Consider the following 14,800-nt stretch of genomic DNA (forward strand, 5'->3'; position numbering starts at 1 on the left):
GACCTGGCAACCAGCAGGAGGCGCTTGCGCATGCACGCCAGAGCTGAACTAGGGCGACAGCTCGCGTGCCCACAGAAAGGGTGCTGTGTGCATCTGTGGCATGCGTGCCATAGGTTCACCATCACGGCCCTATACTATATTGGACAAATGGCTGCCCAATCTTTTTGAAAACCTCCAATGATGGAGGTAAGCTGTTCCATTGATTTATTATTTTCATTGTCAGGTAGTTCTAGGTTGTTTCTCTCCTTGATTAGTTTCAATCCATTGCTTCTTGTCCTGCCTTCAGGTGCTTTGGAGAATAGGTTGATCCCCTCTTCTTTGTGGGAGTCCCTTAGAAATTGGAACACTGCTATCATGTCACCCCTAGCCCTTCTTTTCACTAGACATACCCAATTCATGCAACCATTCATACTTTAGCCTCAGTCCCCTAATCATCTTTGTTGCTCTTCTCTGCAACTTTCTAAAGTTTCAATATCTCTTTTACATAGCAGCGACCAAAACTGGATGCAGTATTCCAAGGCATTATAAAGTGGTACTAACACTTCACATGATCTTGATTCTATCTCTGTTAATACAACCTAGGACTATGTTAGCTTTTTTGGCAGCTGCATCACATTGCTGGCTCATACTTAAGTGATTGTGTACTAGGTCTCCAAGATCCCTCTCGGAGGTACCTGTGCATTTGGTTTTTCTTGCCTAAATGTAGAGCCTTTTTTCAGCCATTGAATTTCATTTTGATAGGGCTCAGTGTTCAAGTCTGTGAAGATTGTAAACCTATCTTCTGAAATGCTTGCTATTCTTATCTAGCTAGCTATCTTATCTAGAATAGGCTATTCTTCATGACAAATTGAAAACCAAGTAGGTCCTTCTTCAAATAACTTTACAAGCTAAATATTACAAATGAGCCAAAACAGTCCTAGGCTGCATTAATAGAACGCTAGAATCAAGATTATATGAAGTGTTAATACTACTTTATAAGACCACTTGGAATACTGCATCCAGTTTTGATCGCTACGATATAAAGTTGAGACTCTAGAAAGAGCATTGCAGGAATTGAGTATATTTAATGAAAAGGACTAGGGGTGACACAATAGTAATGTTCCAATATCTAAGGGGCTGCCACAAAGAGGGAGTCAAGCTATTCTCCAAACCACCTGAAGGCAGGACAAGGAACAACGGATGGAACCTAATCAAGAAGAGAAGCAATCTAGAACTAAGGAGAAATTTCCTGGTAGTTAGAACAATTAATCAGTGGAACACCTTGCTCCAGAAGTTGCAAATGCTCCAACACTGGAAGTTTTAAAGACAATATTGGATAACCATTTATCTGAAATGATATAGGGTTCCCTGCCTGAACAGGGGTTGGATTCCAAGTTCCCTTCCAACTCTGTTATTCTGTTATTTCCTAAGGGTAACCTGAGATTTGTGGTAGAAGTGAAACAGAGTTCCTATTCAAAACCTTACTCATACCTATACATACATACTACAGATTGTATAGAGTCATCTTTATTCTAGCTTTATAACGAGGGATTCTGCAGTTCATCAACTTCAAAATCCCTGTTCCAATGTTAGTAATTAAAGAACTCTCCAACACTTGAAATATGTTTTCATCTGAAGCCGAGATCTGCAAGGGCACCAATGCCAAAAAAGGGTTTTGTTGTTAAAATGCAATAGGTGGTGTGTTGCCCTGATACAATATATTTCCCAGCTGTTGCAATCTCTGATTCGGCTCTTGGCTGCCAGATTGAACCCAACCCTTCAAAATAAAGTCTGGAAGCTTTCTCCAAAAAGCATGATACCAACCAATGTTTTCTTTACAAAACCTTAGAGCAGGGGTGTCCAACCTTGCTAAAACTTGTGGCTGGGGAATTCTGGGAGTTGAAGTCCACAAATCTTAAAGTTGACAAATCCCCTGCCTTACAGGAGATGGCAAGGTTCCCATTACCCTTTCAGATTAGAAATTATTGCCAAGATCCCTTAAGAACATAGCAATTTCACCTATATTTTCCTCTCTTAACTGAAAATCTTCTCCCATTTTTTCCCAATATTTAAACCAGCTGAGCTGTTGTCTCTTCTTAAGGGATTTCCACACTTGGTTTGTTTTCAAAGCTGAAATTCTTAAATCACTTTGAACTTCTCCATTTTTCTGTGTGTGGCTTTCTTTATATGAAGCACAGTACTGAGAAATAAAACATTGCTTCCTATTTCTGAGTGTATCTCTCTTAAGAATAATATAAAAGGTTTGCCTCAAATGTATGAACTGTAAAAACCATTTCAATCTTTCGTTTATATAGGTTTTAAAAAATTTTTTAGTGTGTTATATCTTGAAAGTGTAATTTGCAGAGCATGTAACAATTCATGAAATTAACACATCTTTCCAAAAAACATATCGGGTTTCTCATCTTGCTTTTTTTCTACTTCTTAAAGGTGCCAAGTTCAAAAAACACTGCTTTAAAATATTTGTAGTATCTCCATTTTATACCGGTACTAACTAGAAAATTAAACAATTCAATTAAGCAATTAAACCATTGCTCAGGATATAGGACAACATATTGACTGATATAGAATCCAGAGAGAAAGGAGGGAATTCTTCAAGATAAGGATAAATCTATTCCTTGCTATCTTTATTTGCTTTCATGACCTTCTTAGGATTTTTTAAAATTAGCTATTTTGTTCATGAATTTTCCATAAAATTAACAATTTAGTCAGGAAGAACCAACCAAGGAGATTACAATTAACACAGACTGAAGCCTGAAACAAGATAAAGGGAATCAAGCACATAAATCTTGCTTTTCAGTAGTCAAAATATGATTCATGAGGAAATTTGCTTTGCGATACAAGCAGCTGCTTTTAGTGCAAGATTGATTTGTCTGCCATTGTTACTGATTAAATCACAGACTCTCCTATTAACCAGTTATATCTGGCAAAGAGTCTAGGTTTATTTTGAAGCTGGCACCATACAAATTACGTAATATGTAGGTAAACACACAAGTATAGGTAATAGTATGTTATTTGATTAAGGTCAATGTTTATGCAAGCTGGCAATCTCAAGAAAACTTTGTGGATGAGTGAAAAACCATACTGTAGGTTTAATTTGTGACGGCTGATAAAATTTTCTGGGATTTGCAAAATTCGTCAGAAATGGTTAACATCTGTAATATTCATTTTGATATCTTTGGTATTAGAACCTGCTGCATCTAAAAAAAGAAAAAAAAAGTGCCACAAAATACACCTTTATTTCCCAAATAATTTCTTTTAAGTACTAGATACTAAGTACCTTTTTTTTTTAAGTTCTGGGAAGAAAAAAATGATGGAGGACAGGTTTAGAATGCACATTTTATTAAGTAAAAAAAAAAAAAACCCAAGGTAAGGTGGATGCAATAGACCAGAGCTCTCCTGCTATGTGACAAGTCTTCTTTTTCCTGCTACCACCCTCAAATATAACCTACCGCATATGTGTTCTACTCTAGTTTTAAGGTTGTCCAGTTAAACCATCCTTTTTGAAGATTGATTTTTTTTTACATATTTAGAGTTTCTTTTCAGAAACCATGTTAATATATATTTATATATATTTATATATATAAATGTATATTTTGTACACGATATACAGATTTGAAAACGAGACACTTTTAAAACACAGGACTGGAGCCGCAAACACTTGAGGTACTGCGTTGCAGCACTTTGATATTGGTCAACTGGCTGTCAGACACCCAAGATGAATCTATTCTAGAGCACTTATGTACACGGGTGGGCTAAACACAATCTTTTCTCTAAAAGGTAAAAAAGGCCTTTGTGATTGAAAGTATGTGCAGTTTCGTAGCCCTGTGGAAGAGGGAAAGAAAAACCACCCACAAACTATACACAGTGTAAACATCACAAGGCATGGAATTCTCCTCCTACCCATGATTGAGGCTCCCAAAAGATGTGCAGAATGTGCTAACAGTCCTCATCTATTTCCCTGGATTTCTTGTGAATCGCACGATTAAGGTTATGGCAGGCGGGGACCCAATGATTGTCATGAAGGCCTAACTTGCATCCGGGGACATTCTTTTGGGATCTGTGACAACACATCCAGTACCCGGGCCCATAAGGTAAAGCTTGGCAATAGGGCTTGGGGTGCCACCGACATAACGAGACGTCACCCTTGGTGTACTTCTTTTTGCACTGTTTGCAAGGGTCTTCTCTGTAGCGTGGATCACGAACCCAGCGTGAATCTGCTGGCCTGACATTGTAGTACTCAATGATAAATTTGAAATATCCACAAGTGCATTTGAGTGCCACCAGACTCTTGGTGGGCAGTAAGCCAAATATCTTCACCATAATGTGGTGGGGCAGGAAGACCAGATATTGCTGGGGCTCCAAAAGTTGCTGGATCTTAAACCTGGTTTCCAAAAAGTCATGAGACCTTTGCCTCTTTAGATGAGATGAGTCAAGGATCTGCAGTGCATTCTCTGAGGAAACATCAGGGCAGTCACCTGAAACATGGCTTCTCATACAAACTTGATCAGCAGAGGAAGCTTCCTTTCCTTGGGCCCCTGTTGGACATTCCTCCGTAGGAGTCTCCACTGACTGCAGGCACTCTTGGGAGATTTCACATTTGGATAAAAGCAAGAAAAGTCTTCCTGGAAGAGAATCTTCACCAAAGCTCAAATCAGAAGATTGGGGGGTTTTGCAACTCTGATCTATCTTGCTGACAGATATGCTAATATTCAGGGATTCACTCACTCTCACATTTGCATTCAATTTAGGAACATCTAGTGATTCTTTTGGTGTACGTTCAGTTGATGAAGATTTGTTATAGAAGAAATGTGGAGATGTCTGAACGGCTTTTGAACACTTAGAGGGATGTGACTCGGTGATGTTTTGAGAATCATACCAGTTGACGGATATGGTTCCTTGCCCATGCTTAAGATCATGGTTGCCTTCAAGAGAATCATCAAAGGAAGAATGACCAGAAGAGGGCTCTTCCCATAAACTATCTTCCACTGAATCATTGTGCTTTGATCCCCACCCCACCTTCTCACCATTACATTCTTCTTGGTGGAGGACCAGAGATGATACCTTGTCAGACTCGTTCTCTGGTAGTATTCCACTTGCCAGGAGCACTCGCCCTACATTCCGCCGGAAGCTACTATTTCTAGACAAGCTCCCTGCTTCACGTTCACTTTGGCGCCTCAGGCACTCTGATTCAAGCTTTGCAACCATCTCCAAGACACGCACTGGCTCAGCCTGCTGCTCTACACTGTGACTGCCACAGGGTGGCTTTTCAGACGGAACCTCGCATGCCCTGAAGTCAGAAAAGAATCCAGGAGCAGAAGGGACAGCTTTAGGTTGCCCGGCAAACCTGGGCACAGCAGAAACACTGGGACAGTTTCTGGTGCAACTGGCCAGCAAAACACTTGCTCTTTGCTCCAGGAAAGCAACCATCTCGACAACTGATAATGGTCGACCAGGGAACCCTCCCTCACCACCATCATTCACATTATGTACAGAGCAGTGCTCAATGCCACAGGCAAATGGCTCGGGCTGGTAGCACCTCGCATTGGCCTCTCTCATCCTTTCTAAGTGGATCTTGGCCTTTTTGATATCTAGTGACTTTTTCCGGCGTTTGGTTGCTCGCCCATCTATGTCCCAGGTGCTTTTGTTCTTCACGGAAAATACTCGGGTGTCACTACAAAGCTGGGCTGCAAAAAAGGCTATTTTCTCTTTTGTGTTCCCAGGCTTTACAACTGCCCAGATATCCAGCAATCCCTCTTCCTCTTCCCCCTGATGGATGGAGGCAGGCGGGATAGCTCTCTTCTCTTTGACCCTGGGTGCTTCCACATGGCTTTGGTCGCTGTTCCTACTATAGAGTGTATTGGTCGAGAGGTTTACCAATGGTTTCCAAAGAGGCCGATTGGGTAAAAGGTTTGGCTTGGGATTCCTAGGTTTTTCATCTTTTGCCAATCTGCGTTCGCTCATGGGTGGGCTTCGTGGAGAGTCCAAGCTTATTTCAAAAGATCTCTCTTTCTTCTGTAACTTGAGATAAGGCTTTAAGTGCATTCCAGATATTCTGGAGAGGAAAGGGGAAAGGGAGTAAGAAAGAAAAGATACACTTTTAAAAATTGCTGATTTAAGGGTAAAGATGAATTTAAGGATTAAAACTGCTCTATGAAATTTGGAATCATTACATTGTGGGCTGGGTTACAAGTGCAAATCACTGTATCAGGGATGGATAAACCGTAGGAAAAGGTCCTTATGTACCCCAAATTCTTTCTCTTTTTTCCTACTCTTAGAACATCTGCATGATGGAAAGCTGCAAGCATGAAAATTGGTAGCATAATTTTCTCAAATTACAAATATAATAGTTCGGTTAAAACTTCAGTAGGTTTAAGATACCTATTATACTTGTTTAAAAGAAATAGATAATGAGAAGCAGCAGAAAATTTGTTTTTTGAAGGGTTGGAGGTTTGGTTTTATTTAGAGTAATAAATATTCAGTATGTCTATTTAATATCTTATTTTTTAAAAAGGAAATAACGATGCTGCCTCGGTGGGTGCATCTTTGGGAGCTACAGAGGCTGCAAACAGGTAGCCAAGCAGAGTAACTGAGATCCAGAGCAAACAAGCTGCTTATCAAGAACCTTGTTACTTTGCAATCACGTATGTAAGTAGTATTCATCCCGCCCTCCAGGATGTGGAGATCCCAGGGTGAAGAGGAAAGTGGGATGCTAGTAATGCTTATATAGTACCAAGACTCCAGAGGGAAGGTCCAAAGAAATGAAGGCTCAACTGAAGGCTTTCCTGAAGTCTCAACTGATTTTGTGGCAAAATCTACAATCTACAACTGATTGTGCCGATTCAAGTGGGTCGGCAATTCTGGCAGTTGGTCCATACAGCTTAAAGTTGCTAACCTCACCGTCTCCCAGAATTCCTCTGTTGTTTATATCAGTGTTCCTGAACAACTTTAAGATATGTGGACCAACTCCCATAATTCCCCAGCCAGCACATTTTAAAGTGGTTAAGCTGAGAGATGCTGGTTTATATGACAGTTCATTTGCTGCTGAATCCCTTTTTGGATGTCCAATATTTAAACAATTCAAATAATTTGATGTGTTCCTATGTCTCATTCAGAAATAGCCTATTTTTTTCTTTTCTATCTCTGAAATAAGCAGTATATTCATACCCCACCATTTTGCTAGGGACACGATCTATAAACCTAAGCATTCCCAGGGACATCCCCACGCCAGTTCTTTTAACCAGTGAGTGCAGCAAAAAGAAAGTGATTTCCAAAGCAGAAGCCGGAGGGCTCTGGAGCATTTCGCTTGGCCACAGAAGGCACAAGGCATTCATACCGTTTGACTGGGTAGAAGACGGAGGATGTGGAATTCAGCAGTTCCCGGTGGAGGCCAGCTCGGCAGGAACTCTTCATCATCACTCTCCCACTCCCTCCCCCCCCTCCACCAGCCGCAGGTTGTCACAGCCAATCCATCTCAGTCCACTGCCAGGGCTCTTGCATCAGTTTGTTTCGCCCCTTGCAATGGCCAACTGGGTCTTTGACACCTAAAAGCCGCAGGGAAGAAATGAAATTATGTGATCAGGCTTGAATTAGTAAAGCGTGTACAACCCACCAGTACTTCAGCCAATATTCAGGGTAAAAAACCACTCAATCAGGAGGGGCACAAATTTAGTTGCAGAGAAGGTCACACAAATGCTAAGCAATCAGAGGGTTTCTCTGTGTGTGTGTTACAATTTGTAAACCATGGATGTGAATCCAGCCGACTATGAGGATGTATACCATAACCAAGGCTATGTGTGAGTATAATCACCTGTTATTCATCTGCATCAGGGCTGTCCTTATGCAATTTTTCTTCCTACCTAGGGATGACAGGCAACAAACTTGGTATCTTTTGCATCCAAGGGACATACCTATATCACTGATACACAAATCAAATTTCCTTTCCCCTACTTCTTGTGCCAAGTGATCACATTTTTCTTTTGGACTTTTGGATGAAGGATTTGCAAGGGTCCAAAGTTTGTTAAGTAATATGCACATGCACAAATGCAGCCATATGCTATAAAAACCTATACTGTAATATGCATAATAACAAAACAAAGAATTGATCTCACAATATAATGACCCTTTAAAATTACTTCTATAGTTATTACGGTAGAAATAAAAACAGGAACGCATTAAAATTGCAAATATTCTGGACTTCTGGCTGACGTCGCAGCGAGATCGGACCTGAGGAATGGGTCTCTGCACTCCCGCACCGAGTTCTCCCCTTTGGAGGGCTTGGAAAGGAGCTAAAGCCACCCTGTAGGGGTGGTGAAGAAAAGAGGGGTGCCCTGAAGGTTGCGGAGAGCTGCAACTCTTCTGCTTGACCCAGGGCTTTCTGACCCACGAGGAGAAGAGGCAGCCATCATGGCTGCCATGAAAATGGGACAACAAAGAAAGTGCAGAAGCAGTGTAGATGGACAGTGACTGGAGCTGGGGGAGAAGATTCTTTTTTTATTTAGACCCCAACTTTAAAAGGAAAAAAAAAGAAAATCCAGGAACAGAGACTTTTAGAACTGTTTGTTAAAGCAGCAAACAATTATACAGAGAAAATTTTTAGACCCGAAAGGAACTAAGAGGAGAAGAGCTAAGGACTTTTTTAAAACATAGAAAATTGGACCTTCAAACTGGATAGGCGTTGTTTTAGAAATGCATCTTAAAATGCTGGAACTATCTACTTGAATAATTGACTTTGCTTCTACAAATTGAATTAAAATTGGATTAAATAACTTTACATTTGAAACAATGCTGAAACCTAAGCTGAGGGCGCCACCTACTGATAAATGGAAAATATACCATACCCCTACAAGCCTGGGAAAGTTTCTGATAAGAGAAATAAAAAATACTCATGGTGATACTGTGGTGATACCTACTGTTCTATAATTATCTACTTTATGATTACTGGAGACTCAACTGTGGAAATAAGGAAGACTCTTAAGCAAAGTTAAGTGACTTCTAATTTTTTGAAAGCTTCCTGGACTATCTAAATGGAATTGATTGAATAATCTTGGAATATAAAGAACTACGAGCATTGTATTTTCTGAGGAGCAACATTAGGCTTGACTATATTGTTGGATGATTGAGTAAGAGCAGGACTTACTAAAATAAGACAAGATGCTCCATAGGGGGCAATAAGTGAAATTTCAAAAGAAATTGCATTGATGTTCCAAAGCATTAAGGACACTATGACAAAGAATTATAGGGAGATAAAGAACCTATTGCAGGGCATAAATGGGAAAATAGAAAACAATCTGCAACTGATAATGAATGAAGACCAAATATTCCAAGAAAGAGAGAAGACAACAGAAAAAATGGAGGAAAAGACAGAACAAATGAGCAAATAAAGCAAGAAGATGAGAAGAAGATAATAAAGATAATAATGACTGATGAAATAAACCAAAGGGGAAGTACTTTAAGAGATTTAAAAATAGAATTGGATAAGCAGGAAGATACTTTTGAAAGGGAGATAGGTGCCTGGGTAGATATTTTGGAGGCCTGGCAGCATAGGAGGATAGAGATGGGAGAAATGTTTAGACTGAACAGTGAAGATACAGAGGTAGATAGAGACAAGGATCCAAGAGTGGAGTATGGAGGCAAGCTAAAAAACGAATAAGAATTGAAGTATTAAAACGGGCAAGAGATAATGGAAAGAAAGGAAATATTTTTTTTCTCTTTCTGTAATATAAAGATGGCCTGGTTAAAAACTAGAATAGAGTTAGAAATAAGAATAAACACTCTTATATAATGTAATAGCTAGATGGAAAGATTAGAGGTTGAAAGATGGTGTTATTAGGTATGTTTAAATAATATGGTTTGGCACTAGAATGGAGCATTGAAACATTGAATAATTAAATAATAAAGGACTATATCTTAATATAAACATGTATTAACACTAGAATTAGTAATGGTGGCCTGACTAGAATCCAGAATAGAGGCAGAAATAAGAAATAGGGGGAATGTTAGCACACATATTTTTCATACAATGGAATAAAAGCAATAATTAGAGGGAAAGATTAGAAAGAGGGCAGTACTATGTAAACTCAAATAATATTGTCATAGGCATTAAAATGGAACATTGAAATATTGAATAACTACTTTAAAACAAATATGCATATTAATACTAGGATTTCATAAGTTTGATTAATGTAACAAATAACATTATTATTATTATTGATATTTGTCCCAAAATGAATGATACCCAGATGCCACACTGTTCATGTATTGATGTTGATGTATATTCTAAAAATAAAAATCCAAAAAACTTTTTTAAAAAATTGCAAATATTCTCAGAATGCAATGCTGGCTTTTAACATTTTACCCAGAATATTGGATTTTGGAGAGAAACAAACAAACAAACAAATCTTCCAGGTAGCTTCTTAGAGACATTTCATTACCGGACTATAAAAGAATCCTTATGGGGAATAGAGATCTCTGGTTGCTTATATGGGTAGCTTATTCTACTAGACTTGACTGGGATATTTTTTCCTTGATTGCGTTTTGGGTGGGATATTGTAAACACAGACTTAAGCTAACTTGTACTGATGCCTCTACACTTACCCCTGGAAAGAAGCCTAGAAATTTATCTGAAGCAAACACAGAACTTGTGGCCAGAACACAGGGTGGAAACCAAACCCTGTGTTTGTTAAAAATACAGACTAATATCAACTTTAGCAATCCGGCTCTTTACGAACACATAGACATCAATATAATTGTATTATGGATCCCCATGAAACAGCATCAGTGTGTCACTTTATATGCTTTTGAGAAATGTCAATTCTGTCCCTTTATCTCAAGAATCCAGAGCAGGACGACACTGGAACTCCTCAAGAAACAGGTGTCATCTCTAGGACAGAAGACCAAAAGCTATCATGAAGCTGCAAAACAACAATACCAAAGGGTGAAGTCTTAGTTATATATTTCCACTCCTGGTCAATAGATGCTGTGGACTGTCAGTGCCTGCATGGCACTGACCCACGATATTTGAGGGACTACTGTACTTTATTCTCATCATTTCTATCCATTTCACTAGGTTGCACAGGAGGGGCATGCTGTAGGCCCCATCTATTAGGAATTGTCATCTTGTGGGACCCAGGAAGGAGGCCTTTTCTGTAGCTGAGCCTGTTCTCTGAAATACCATACCACCTAAGTCCAGTTGGCCCTGACTCTCTTCATCCTTCAGAAAACCTTGCAGATCTGGATATTTTCCCAGGCATGGGAGCCAGAGGAGTACAGGTAGTCCTTGACTTATGACAATTTGAGCCCAAAATTTCCATTGCTAAACGAGACAGTTGTTAAGTGAATTTTGCTGCATTTTACAATCTTTATTGCTACAGTTGTCAAGTCAATCGTTGCAGTTAAATTAGTAATACAGTTAAGTGAATCTGGCCTCCTCATTACTTTACTTGTCAGACAATTGTAAAAGGGGATCACATGACCTCAGGACACTGCAACCGTTATTAATATAGCAGAGTTGCCAAGCGTCTGAATTTTGATCATGTGACCCAAAGGATGCGTGAGAAAAAGAGTCATGAAAAACAGTCATAAGTCACTTTTTTCAATGCTGTTGTAACTTTGGTCACTAAACGAATGGGTATAAATTTAGGACTACCTGGTGACTCAGCAGACTGATAGCATTGTGATTAACACCAGCTGTCTGCAATTACTGTAAGTTCAAATCTCACCAGGCTCAAGGTTGACTCAGCCTTCCATCCTTTCTAAGGTAGGTAAATTGAAGACGCAGTTTGTGGGGGCAATAAGCTGACTTTGTATAAATATACAAAAGTATGAAGGCTATTGCTTAACGCATTGTAAGCTGCCCTGAGTCTCAGGAGAAGGGCGGCATATAAATCAAATTTTTTTAAAAAATAATTCATGCTACTGGTCAGGGTGGATTTGATTTAAATCACTAGTAAAAAGACTTGATTTAAATCAACTCGATTTAAATCATAATTTTTAAAGAGCAACTGTCATCTCTGCTACTCCTTTGACCCACTGTTGACTCACCGATAGTCCCAGTGTTGCAGAATATACAGCCTTCTGCTACATAACTAAGCTCCATTTCATGCTGAATAAACTAAATTATTTATGTATCTTAAATAGAAAACTATCTTACAATAGATTTTTACCCCAAAAGTTTTTTATTAAAATAAATTCAATAAAAATCAAAAACATCTGATTTAAATAAAAAAATCCGATTAAAATCAAAAAAATCCATTTTTTTTATTTTTTTAAAAAAATCATTGATTTTTATCCACCCTGCTACTGGTGAATGATGTGCTCAGGAGCTACTTTGTGTTAGTTGGTTGGTTGTTGTTTTCTTGTGGCTCAGAGTGATGTGCTTATCAGATTAGTGAGTTAAGATTATTCTTTAGCCACTAGGGAACAACTGGTGGTCAAATGTCAGCATTTGACAATAGATCTATTTGCTAAACCTCAGTGCCAGAGTGACTGAATTTCAGTGGCATAACTTTTCAGCTAAAAAACCACAACGGGAAAGCAAGGATGGGTATGGGTAATTCATTAGCCACCGTGATCTGGTCCGATGTTTATCATATGCATACCTGCTTGCAATCACAAGACTCTCAAAATGGTCTATGCAACCAGCTTTCCTGACTTAGTCTTGGTACCCACCCAACTTAGTATGTTAGGAGAATAACCCATATCTTTTTCAACTGATGTAATAACTAACTTTTTGAAAGTCAAATTTTAAGCTAGCTGAAAATGGGTTGCTAAGATTTCAGGCAAGAATTCTTTCCCCATCCAAGTTGGAAATGATTGGAAATGAATTTTCAGCACACGAATCACTACATCTCTAACAGGCAATCATTTCCAGTTATAAACCAACTTGGAATAATTGACATAACAAAAAATAGATGAAATCCTTACAAATTAACCAGAGTCCCAAAATGTTCACTTTTTGCTTATCTGCATGTCCATAATCATTTATGATCAGATGATTCTTGGCTAAATGTGCCAAAGTTCCTACCCATTTTCTTATGTATCCACTCAACCCCATCTCAAAGCCCTCTTAGCTAAAGGCGAATCCCACTGATTCGAACGGAAGTTACTTCCAAGCACAGATGCTCAGGCTTGCAGGACTTTTTGCTGCATTTATCAAAATTCTCTGCCGTTTTGTTAACATGGGATTAAAAAAATCAGACTTAGTAATCAAGCAGAAAGCTGTTCCATTTCAAATAGCTCATCTGGCTGCCAGGGGGAGGGGGTGTCCCAGAGGATCACAGTGAAACAATATGTAAGTATGCAAATGCCATTCAACTCTGCCAAAACCTCGAGTTTCTTCAGATTAAATCCACCCTGAGAACTTCAATTAGTAGACAAAATGTTTGCATTTTAAAAATAATAATGAGTGATACAATTAATTCCACTGCTGAATATAGATGATTTATGACCCTGACAAAAGTTGTTGATACTGCTGTGAGCCTGGAGGGCAAATCCTTATTGGAAATCATGAACCAGTCTTCCCCCAATGTACTGCCCTCCTGACGTGTCGAATTGTAATTCTATCTGGCTGGAGACGTCAGAGGAGTGTAACTTAACGCATGTTGAAAAACAGACATGATCTATTGCCCCTGAAAGGAAAAACAAAGGTAACATGGATGGGATGTGAGCTATTAAAGACAAAGATGGGGAGGCCTCCTGCTGGCAAACCACTCCTATTCCCGTGTGTAAAACTGTCCAAAATCCTGAAAAATGGATGGAAATTGCTTGTTAACATTCAGCTATTTTTACCACTGAATTCTGGCAACACAATCGGAGTGCTGGTGGAGTGCAAATGGGGTGCTGGGCTGAATCAAAGGCTTCGCACAAAAAGTGGATTTTGGAAAAAGAAAAAAAAAAGAGTCTGAGAATCCAACAGGTGTTCCAAGAAGAAGCTCCTGATAGAGGACAGCAATGTCACAATGGAGGATTACTATTATGATGTTGCACTGCGAGCTTCTGCACTAGAGACAAATTCCTTGTGTGTCTAATCACACTTGGCCAATAAAGTATTCAATTCAATTCAGCATCTAAAAACGTTGCTGCTCACTGAGTTAGAGACTCTGTTCTCCCAATAGCAGCAGCTTCCTGATCAGCACAATCCCTGGGCTTCACTATTATACCAGAAGCCAACTGATAGTGGAGCAGCACCCAATATGTACCACAAGAAGCATGTTGTGCAGAGACATAGAAAGCCCAAGCCCAAAAGGAAACTGGACTTCATTTTTTCTTGAAGACGTTTCAGAATAACAACAACAACAATAACAGAATAACAGAGTTGGAAGGGACCTTATAGGTCATCTAGTCCAGAGGTCTTCAAACTTGGCAGCTTTAAGACTTGTGGACTTCAACTCCCAGAATTCTCCAGCCAGCTATGCTGACTGGAGAATTCCATGCTCCAGCCATACCTGGCTGGAGAATTCTGAGAGTTGAAGTCCACAAGTCTTAAATCTGCCAAGTTTGAAGACCTCTGATCTAGTCCAACACCCTCGCCCAACCAGGAGATCCTACACTATTTCTGATAGATGGCAGTCCAATCTCTTCTTGAAAGCTTCCAGTGATGAAGCTCCCACAACTTTTGAAGGAAAAGCTGTTCCATTGATTGATTGTTCTCACTATCAGAAAATTTCTCCTTATTTCCAGGTTGAATCTCTCCTTGTTCAGTTTCCATCCATTATTCCTTGTCTGGTCTTCAGGCAGCCCCTCAAATATTGGAACACTGCTATCATGTCTCCCCTGGTCCTTCTCTTCACTAGACTAGCCAGGC

The 14,800-nt window shown here is 39.4% G+C and overlaps 1 protein-coding gene across 2 annotated transcripts in view; it reads right to left on the reverse strand.

Moving 5' to 3' along the window:
• Positions 1-3,330: 3,330 nt before the first annotated feature.
• FBXO34 (F-box protein 34) overlaps positions 3,331-14,800 on the reverse strand; it is a 67,708-nt gene continuing 56,238 nt past the window's right edge. The window contains exons 2-4 of one of the 2 annotated variants that reach the window (XM_070931658.1): positions 7,808-7,856; positions 7,334-7,541; positions 3,331-6,052 (exon numbers count right to left, since the gene is read on the reverse strand). In XM_070931658.1, the coding sequence (XP_070787759.1) occupies positions 3,937-6,052; positions 7,334-7,413 (2,196 nt within the window). In that variant the 5' untranslated portion in view covers positions 7,414-7,541; positions 7,808-7,856 and the 3' untranslated portion in view covers positions 3,331-3,936. The remainder of the gene's footprint in view (positions 6,053-7,333; positions 7,542-7,807; positions 7,857-14,800) is intronic. The other variant, XM_070931657.1, reaches the window with a different exon arrangement.

Source organism: Pituophis catenifer, unplaced genomic scaffold (genome assembly GCF_029215685.1).
Source record: "Pituophis catenifer annectens isolate HBS135680 unplaced genomic scaffold, rPitCat1.0.hap2 SCAF_1, whole genome shotgun sequence".
NCBI classification, from domain to species: domain Eukaryota; kingdom Metazoa; phylum Chordata; class Lepidosauria; order Squamata; family Colubridae; genus Pituophis; species Pituophis catenifer.